Raw genomic sequence first — 8590 nt, 5'->3', positions numbered from 1 at the left:
TCTTTAACTTGAAGTTAGAAGCTCCTGAAACCAGTAAATGTAAAGACACTGGGGGCGCCACTGGCCTAGTGGTTAGTGTGCACGCCCAACGTACTGCCACTCCTGCACGCCGTCTGCATTTAGAGGCGCTGCCTGGACCGACTGTGTGCAGCCGTTTCTTTGTTTTTGATCTTTGATCCGATATCAGGTGTCAGACTGTTGCTATGGTAACAAACACATGGTTACGTTTGCTTTTTAATAGTATCAAATCAAAGTTGAGTTTTTGGGCATCATGAAAACATAAAATCTGTTGAGGTGAAAGAATGAATCATGACTTCTTTAAACTCGTACGACAGCTCTGATAGTTTGAACGTTTCTCACATTCATAAGTTTAATTAAACATTTAAACACAAACACACTGAAGTCAGCACGTCAAAGTTTAAACTGATGCGGGACGCTGCGGGACGCTGCGGGACGCTGCGGGACGCTGCGGGACGCTGCGGGACGCTGCGGGACGCTGCGGGACGCTGCGGGACGCTGCGGGACGCTGCGGGACGCTGCGGGACGCGTCGTCAGCGACACTCATTAAAAAAAAGAAAAGTTATGAAGCAGCTTGACAAAGTGCGGCGTGTGGCGCCGTAACAAAGACTGGTTTTATTTTTGAAGTATTTGTGTGGTGTTGCAGCGGAGCGTTTCTATTGGCTGCAGGGGTCGGCTATGCGTGCCGTGAACAGCAGAGCGTTGATGGTCGACTCTCTGATGAGCAGCAGGAACGGACGGTCGGCCACAAACACCTCCCGGTTTAAGTTCAGCGAGCGTCCGATCGCCACCACAGCGGTGGCTGCTGCCGCCTCGCTGCCCTCCTCGTTCACCTGCAGACCAAGAAAAGGATGCTCAGGTGTGCACAGGTCACATGACCTCCACATGACCTCCACATGACCTCCACGTGTACAGTCACACTTCTTACTAACATGCTTCAATGAAAGACTGATGAACTGACACGTTTATCAAAAGCAGCTATCAGTGATGATGTCATAGTCTATCAGTGATGTCACAGTCTGTCAGTGATGTCACAGTCTGTCAGTGATGTCACAGTCTGTCAGTGATGTCAGAGGTTGTCAGTGATGTCAGAGGTTGTCAGTGATGTCAGAGGTTGTCAGTGATGTCACAGGTTGTCAGTGATGTCACAGGTTGTCAGTGATGTCACAGGTTGTCAGTGATGTCAGAGGTTGTCAGTGATGTCACAGGTTGTCAGTGATGTCACAGGTTGTCAGTGATGTCACAGGTTGTCAGTGATGTCAGAGGTTGTCAGTGATGTCACAGTCTGTCAGTGATGTCACAGTCTGTCAGTGATGTCACAGTCTGTCAGTGATGTCACAGGTTGTCAGTGATGTCACAGGTTGTCAGTGATGTCACAGGTTGTCAGTGATGTCACAGTCTGTCAGTGATGTCACAGGTTGTCAGTGATGTCACAGGTTGTCAGTGATGTCACAGGTTGTCAGTGATGTCACAGGTTGTCAGTGATGTCACAGGTTGTCACTGACCTCCAGGAAGGCTTTATGGAAAGCGTCTGAGATATGGAGACCTTCACCTCCTTCCTCCAACATCCCTGAAACACACAAACTGTTTTTACATACTGAAGCTCACAGCAGGAGACCATGACTGTCTGACAGAAAGGGGGCGGAGTCTCCTGAGGTAACACGTGACATGGAAGTATGACATGAAGCAGCAGAGTCCTCTCTGCGTCCCTCTGATGAGAATCAGAGCAGCGTGCAGATGAACAGAATGCAGCAGGTTGATTAGAGCACGGAGACGGGAGAGGTGGCGTGCAGCGACCACGCCCTCACCTGGCAGGCTGGCCTTATCGGAGCTGAACAGGTCGGTCAGACCCATCGCCTCCAGCTTCTCCTTCAGACTGAAGCTGTCCTCCACCCTGAAGCGAGGGACGTGGACGGAGACGCTGACTTCAGTCATCTCATCCATCCAGCCCGACAGTTTATTCAGGTCCAGACCCTCCTCCACCTACACACACACACACACACACACACACACACACACACACACACACACACACACACACACACACACACACACACACACACACACACACACACACACACACACACACACACACACACACACACACACACACACACACACACACACACACACACACACACACACACACACACACACACACACACACACACACACACACACACACACACACACACACACAGTAGTTATTTAGGACTTTGGGCTTCTACTGTGGTTGCCGTGGTAACCTCCACCTTACACAGACACAAACAGCTGTTTGACAGAGACTCTGACATAATGAAGCTCATCACAGGTGAGGATTACCTGGCTGAGCGGCGTGCCTTTGCTCGGCAGGACGATCACCATGGTGATGTCATCACCGCGGTACGGCATCTCCAGCACCTGCACCTGGTCGTCGGGGAAGTACCTGTACCTGAACTTAGTCTCCTGGTACATCATGTTGACCGAGCAGCTGCGACTCGAGCTCACCTGGAAGTCAGCGGGGTACACAGTGTCTTTGTCGAACATGTTCTTCCACTGACCCTGAGAGACCAGAAACAGAGTCACACACACAAGTCCACTTCCTGTCACATGACCCCGTCCAGAGTCAGTCAAGGACAAATGTGTCACAGTCTGCAGACAACATCAGGCTTTATATTTATTTTGCTTCCTCACGTTTTAGGAGGCTGACATTAAATTACTACTTGTTATAAAAAGCTCAGATTACTTCTTTGTAAAAATGTCTTTTGAGACCAACAAGGTCAAATATTACCCACAATCCTCTCCTCCATGTTCCTCTAACACAGGGGTGTCCAACCCTGGTCCTCGAGGGACACTGTCCTGCATGTTTTAGATTCTCTTCCAACACACATGATTCAAATGATTGTCTCGTCATCGAGCTCTGCAGGAGCCTGATAACGATCCTTTGAATCAAACATGCAGGACAGACATGTCCAACCCGGGTCCCTCGAGGACCCGGGTTGGACATGTGAAAGTTCTTGCCTACAAACCCCCCAATGATGAGAAAAGTCCGTCCTCTCCGTCTTCTGCCTGCTCCACTTTTTAGAAAATGTGTGCTCAAACAGGCTGTTTGGAGATGTTCCCTTCATGACATCACAAAGGGCAGTAGCCCCTCCCCCAGGTGGGTGACACTCCCACAGCTAGGTGTTTGTTCTGCCCTCTGAGTCTGCCTTCTCACCGTAAACAATAGGACATGGAGCCAGAAAGCAGCGAGTACACCCGAGCCCTTCCAGAGAGGGGGCGTGGTCAGACACAGCTCATTTACATATTTAAAGCTACAGACACAGAAACAGCCTGTTCTGAGCAGGGCTGAAATAGAGGGTAATGATGTAGCATCACCTGACTCCTGGACTGCAGGTGTGTGTGTGTTTTTGGTACCTTGAAGTAGATGGTGTTGACGAGGACCAGGATGGTGTTGGAGTCTAGCGCCCCATGTGGCAGTGTGTCCTGGATCAGGTTCTCCGTCTTATTAGAGATCCAGTCGTTTATGGTTTTCCGAGCCTTATCCGGGTTCGCCTACATAACAGAACCCCGATGCTTAGAGAAACCTGAGCCCTGATTGGTTCACCTGGGGACAAGTGTCAGCTTACCTTGAAGTTGAGGGGCAGCAGCTTGGCTCCGTAAACCGTCTCGCTGATGTTCTGGTACGTCTCGTTGAAGATCAGAGATTTGTCTCCAAACAGGCGGTTGGCGGAGATGAGCTCGGCCTCGCCCTTCTTCCTGTACAGACGACAGTTGAGTTTGGCGAAGAAGAAGTGCACCTGATCGGACGTCTTCTCTTTGATGGTGTCGAACTCAAACACCTGCAAACAGAAACAGAAACATGGTGATGTCACTGAGGTGAGTCTGCAGCAGGTCTGCACGTTCTCTCTTACCTTCATGATCTGCTCCAGCGTCCTGTTGCACGCGCCCAGTTTGGTCATGGCGAAGGCCGTGGAGATGCTGATTGGAGACATGAAGATGTTGGCGTCCGGCGTCCTGCTGAGGGCCAGCTGTTTGTACAGCGACAGGGCGAAGCGACCGTTGGCCTTCGACAGCTCCCACACTCGGGGGTTGGTGGACTCTGGGACCTGCTCCGGCTCTGGGGTCGGGTCCTCGGGGGACCCCTGGTCTGGGCTGCGGTAGATGCAGCGTGGCTCCAGAGGAAGGTCTCTGGCTTTGGCGCTGCAGATGTTGGCATTAACGGGGAGGGCAAGAAGCACCAGGGACGCCAGAACCAACAGCCAATCGGCAGCCTTCATTCTTGAGCGCCAATCAGAGAAGAGAAATCAAACTACTTCAAGGAAGAGTTTTACCGTTTTATCTCATCTCACAAAAACTAATCATTAAAAGTTTATATAAATATCGACATAAAACGATCAAACATTTCACAACTTTAGGATTAAAAGTTAAAATACTCAAAACTGAAGTTATTCAAATATTTGAGTTTTTCTAAACTGCAGTTCCTCCAGTGTCCACTTGAGGGACACAGAGCCTGGTTTTACAAACTAGACGATTGTGGTCTGAAAAGTCCATACTACGGAGGCCCTGTAGGGTCAACTGTGATCTGCAGCTCTGGTTTGTGATTGGTTCAAAACCAAAGTTCTGAGCAACAGTGACGAACTTTAGCCAGAAAGACAAAATATAAACAGGAAGTGAAGAAGCAACGCACTGACTCCCACACACATGAAAATACACACACACACACGAAAATACACACACACACGAAAATACACACGCACACAAATTCATGAAAACAACACATACGAAAACACACACACACATGAAAACACACATGAAAACAAAACACACACACATGAAAACACACATGAAAACAAAACACACACACATGAAAACACACATGAAAACACACACACACACACACAACACACAGTCAGAGCTTTATATCAGACGTGTTATTTTGGTCTCGGTGACTTTAAAAAGATCGTCTCATAAAAACATGAACTTGTTGAGTATTATTGAATATTTACAATCAAAGCGTCTGACGGTGAACCGGACTCACCTGGACTCACCTGGATCCGGGAGGACGATCTTACCTGAGCAGAGAGAGACGGCGTGCAGATGTTCAGTTTGAGCTGAAGTCAGGTCAGCGTCCTGCAGAGCACTGAAACACGGCAGCGACCTTTCAGACTTTGATCGTCTGTCAGTCAACAGCTCGCAGCGCCAGGAACATCTGATCAATAAGACCTGACCAGCAGGGGGCGGGGCAACACCAGGAAACGACCACCACACCACCGTTTCAGTTTCACGAAATTTATTCAAATCATAAATATTAAAAACATTTAAAACAGGAAGTGATGAAAAACAGCAAACACACTGTCAAAATAAAAGTCCTGGTGCTCTGGTCTCTGGTGTCCTGGTCTCTGTCAGAGGTCCTGGTGCTCTGGTCTCTGTCAGAGGTCCTGGTGCTCTGGTCTCTGTCAGAGGTCCTGGTCTTAGAATAAAGTCCTGGTTTTCATACAGTCCAAACTGAGTCTGTCCACCTGACAGTCTGCAGGATCTGGTCTCCTGCTGGTTTTGGACTACACCAGACCCCCTCTTAAAACAACTGTTGTCATAAAAGTCTCAGCAGGTTCTGGTCTCATGAGAATCTGGTTTTTGGGGTCAGAAGAGTTTGGGCAGCTGTCTCAGCCGGCTCAGGTCCAGGATGTTCCCCACTGATCCTTCAGTCTGACGGTTCGCCCTCACCAAAGATGGCCGCCCGTTGTTACAGTTCTCTTTGTCGCTGGTTGGCGGTTTGGAGCTGCCGGCTAACAGCTGCATTTTGGGCCTCAGGTCTCTGATCAGCTGACTCTGTGGGAGGAGCTTCATGTTCAGCGCTTCCGTTAGCGGCTGGCGAGTCGATTCCTCCCAAGCGTCGACCTCCTGCTCCTCCTCGTCTTCCTCTTCGATCAAGCCGTACCTCTTCATGTACTTCCTGGTGGCCAGAGACATGTTGCTAGGCGACATCAGTGAGTCATTGGAAGAGCTGGGGGCTGGTTGGGGGGCGTGGCCTCCCAGAGACAGCCTGCTGAGCTGAGAGTCGCTGAGGTAGCGCAGAGCGATGGCGTTAGCCTCCAGACTCAGATCCACGCTGCTTCCAGGAAACAGAGAGCTGGCTGACGGTTCGGACACGCTCAGTCTGGACAGCACCGCCACCGGGTTGATGGCCGCCAACGTGCTGAACACACAGAGACAAGAAAACACATTAAAGCAGCTGATGTGAGAACGCATTTCCACCAGAGGGCGCTCAGCTGACCTAAGGTGACCTCAGCTGACCTAAGGTGACCTCAGCTGACCTAAGGTGTCCTCAGCTGACCTAAAGTGACCTCAGCTGACCTAAGGTGACCTCAGCTGACCTAAGGTGTCCTCAGCTGACCTAAGGTGTCCTCAGGTGACCTCAGCTGACCTAAAGTGACCTCAGCTGACCTAAGGTGACCTCAGCTGACCTAAAGTGACCTCAGCTGACCTAAGGTGTCCTCAGGTGACCTCAGCTGACCTAAAGTGACCTCAGCTGACCTAAGGTGACCTAAAGTGACCTCAGCTGACCTAAAGTGACCTCAGCTGACCTAAGGTGTCCTCAGGTGACCTCAGCTGACCTAAAGTGACCTCAGCTGACCTAAAGTGACCTAAGGTGACCTCAGCTGACCTAAAGTGACCTCAGCTGACCTAAGGTGACCTCAGCTGACATCAGGTGACCTCAGCTGACATCAGGTGACCTCAGCTGACATCAGGTGACCTCAGCTGACCTGAAGTGACCTCAGCTGACCTAAGGTGTCCTCAGCTGACCTAAGGTGTCCTCAGGTGACCTCAGCTGACCTAAAGTGACCTCAGCTGACCTAAGGTGACCTCAGCTGACCTAAAGTGACCTCAGCTGACCTAAGGTGTCCTCAGGTGACCTCAGCTGACCTAAAGTGACCTCAGCTGACCTAAGGTGACCTAAAGTGACCTCAGCTGACCTAAAGTGACCTCAGCTGACCTAAGGTGTCCTCAGGTGACCTCAGCTGACCTAAAGTGACCTCAGCTGACCTAAAGTGACCTAAGGTGACCTCAGCTGACCTAAAGTGACCTCAGCTGACCTAAGGTGACCTCAGCTGACATCAGGTGACCTCAGCTGACATCAGGTGACCTCAGCTGACATCAGGTGACCTCAGCTGACCTGAAGTGACCTCAGCTGACCTGAAGTGACCTCAGCTGACCTAAAGTGACCTCAGCTGAGTGTTTACCTGCTGCTCTCGACAGTTTGGTGCTTTTGTCGGTCAGACTCGGTCAGACCTTTTTCGTCCACCTCCACTCCGAGCTGCTGCAGCTGCCTCAGGGTGGCGCTCATCACTGGGTCTCCTCCTGGACGCTGCTGCTTCCTCCTGGACGCGGATGTGGAAGAGGAGGGGGAGTGGTCAGGAGCTGCGGGGGGGCCGCCTGTCCTGGACTCTGTGGGCTCCTCTTGTAGGTGGCCTGACTCCTGCAGTCGGCTGTTCAGCTGATTCTAAACGACCACAGAAAGTTAAGGTGCATCAGGACACACAAACATTACAGGTTTCAGTCTGTCGGGTACCTTCAGGTGGCGGTAGAAGCTCTGCTCCTCGTCTGCAGGTGTGAACATGCTGGCGCTCTCTCCCAGGACGGGACTCTGCAGCCCGCTGAGGCTGAAACAGAACATCATCATCAGTGTTTAACTTCAACCTCCCAGGTGACTGCAGTATTTAATGAACTCGTTCTACACGCCGTCCTCTCAGCACGTTTTTCAGAGACAGACTAGGCGCTCTGATGTCACCACTGAGCTGCGTACGCCGCATGTTATAAACACTCCTTTCTCCATGTTTCCTGTGAGTTCTGCTCCGACCCCCTCAGGTCTCTCACCTGTGTGCAGCTGCCTCCTGACCTGGGACGTCCCCGTGCTCAGCAGCTGTGTTGGTGTGCGGGGGGGAGGAGGAGGAGGAGCCAAGGCAGAAGGAGGGGGGAGGATCCTCCCAAAACAGACTGGCACCTGAAAACACACAAAGATGATGAAGACCTCAGAAAACGGCGTGCTGTCCAGGTGAATCAGCTACTTCCTGTCTTACCTGTTCCCACGGCGATGCTGGCGGTGCTCTGTGGCGTCTGAGTGTTGGCCTGTCGGCTGGAGGTCTGAAGTTTCCCCTGCGCCTCCAACAACATCTGCACCTGAAGATGTCCCCAGTGTTACCATGACAACTACAAACCAATCAGAGGCCTCCTGAGCTGACTCAGTTTCATGACTTCAGGCTAAAGCAGCTTCTGCTATAATCATTCAGAAGGAGAGGTGCATTGTGGGAAGGCTTGGTTCGTTTGATGTGTGTTGAGATTTAAACATGTCTCACCTGAGCCTGCAGGAGGCGCAGCTGTCTGTCCTGAAGGAGGAGGAGCTGGTAGGTGTTGGACGGTGTGACTCCGCCCACCTGACCACAACAAGATGACGGGGGAGTCACAGGGTCTGCAGGAGGGAGAGCGCAGGGACAGGGAGGGGAGGGACTGTGTGAGGGGGGAGGAGCTAAGCATTTTGAGGAGGGAGGAGGAGTTAGTGGGAGACCAGAAGGAAAAGGAGGAGCGTTGTGAA

General features: G+C 51.4%; 2 protein-coding genes across 3 annotated transcripts in view; both read right to left on the bottom strand.

The window, feature by feature from the left end:
• Positions 1-592: 592 nt before the first annotated feature.
• On the bottom strand, positions 593-5171 carry serpinc1 (serpin peptidase inhibitor, clade C (antithrombin), member 1). 2 transcript variants are annotated; one of them, XM_079350289.1, is made up of 8 exons: positions 5073-5171; positions 3912-4278; positions 3627-3839; positions 3415-3552; positions 2341-2559; positions 1827-2001; positions 1524-1588; positions 593-851 (listed from the first exon to the last, which is right to left on the bottom strand). In XM_079350289.1, exons 2-8 carry the CDS (start codon positions 4275-4277, stop codon positions 675-677), a joined length of 1353 nt encoding a protein of 450 aa, XP_079206415.1. In that variant the 5' UTR covers position 4278; positions 5073-5171; the 3' UTR covers positions 593-674. The 2 variants fall into 2 exon arrangements, with proteins under 2 accessions (XP_079206415.1, XP_079206416.1); XM_079350290.1 differs by lacking the exon at positions 5073-5171 and having other exon boundaries at positions 3912-4382.
• Positions 5172-5273: 102 nt separating this feature from the next.
• stil (STIL centriolar assembly protein) overlaps positions 5274-8590 on the bottom strand; it is a 9443-nt gene continuing 6126 nt past the window's right edge. The window contains exons 11-16 of the mRNA XM_079350299.1: positions 8355-8590; positions 8079-8178; positions 7876-8002; positions 7571-7655; positions 7242-7501; positions 5274-6196 (exon numbers count right to left, since the gene is read on the bottom strand). The exon at positions 8355-8590 is cut by the window's right edge and continues 919 nt beyond it. Of these exons, the coding sequence (XP_079206425.1) occupies positions 5641-6196; positions 7242-7501; positions 7571-7655; positions 7876-8002; positions 8079-8178; positions 8355-8590 (1364 nt within the window). The 3' untranslated portion in view covers positions 5274-5640. The remainder of the gene's footprint in view (positions 6197-7241; positions 7502-7570; positions 7656-7875; positions 8003-8078; positions 8179-8354) is intronic.

This window comes from Symphodus melops (genome assembly GCF_947650265.1).
Source record: "Symphodus melops genome assembly, chromosome: 8".
NCBI classification, from domain to species: Eukaryota; Metazoa; Chordata; class Actinopteri; order Labriformes; family Labridae; genus Symphodus; species Symphodus melops.
This window is presented reverse-complemented; position numbering and strand designations above follow the sequence as displayed.

Bases quoted from the DNA above. Each gene is read 5' to 3' on its own strand.
- serpinc1 (XM_079350289.1), bottom strand. From the start codon at position 4,277: ATGAAGGCTGCCGATTGGCTGTTGGTTCTGGCGTCCCTGGTGCTTCTT. The intron at 3,553-3,626 runs GTAAGCTGACAC...TCTGTTATGTAG, and splicing joins TGCTGCCCCTCAACTTCAAG to GCGAACCCGGATAAGGCTCG. The intron at 2,560-3,414 runs GTACCAAAAACA...CTGGTCTCTCAG, and splicing joins TCAACACCATCTACTTCAAG to GGTCAGTGGAAGAACATGTT.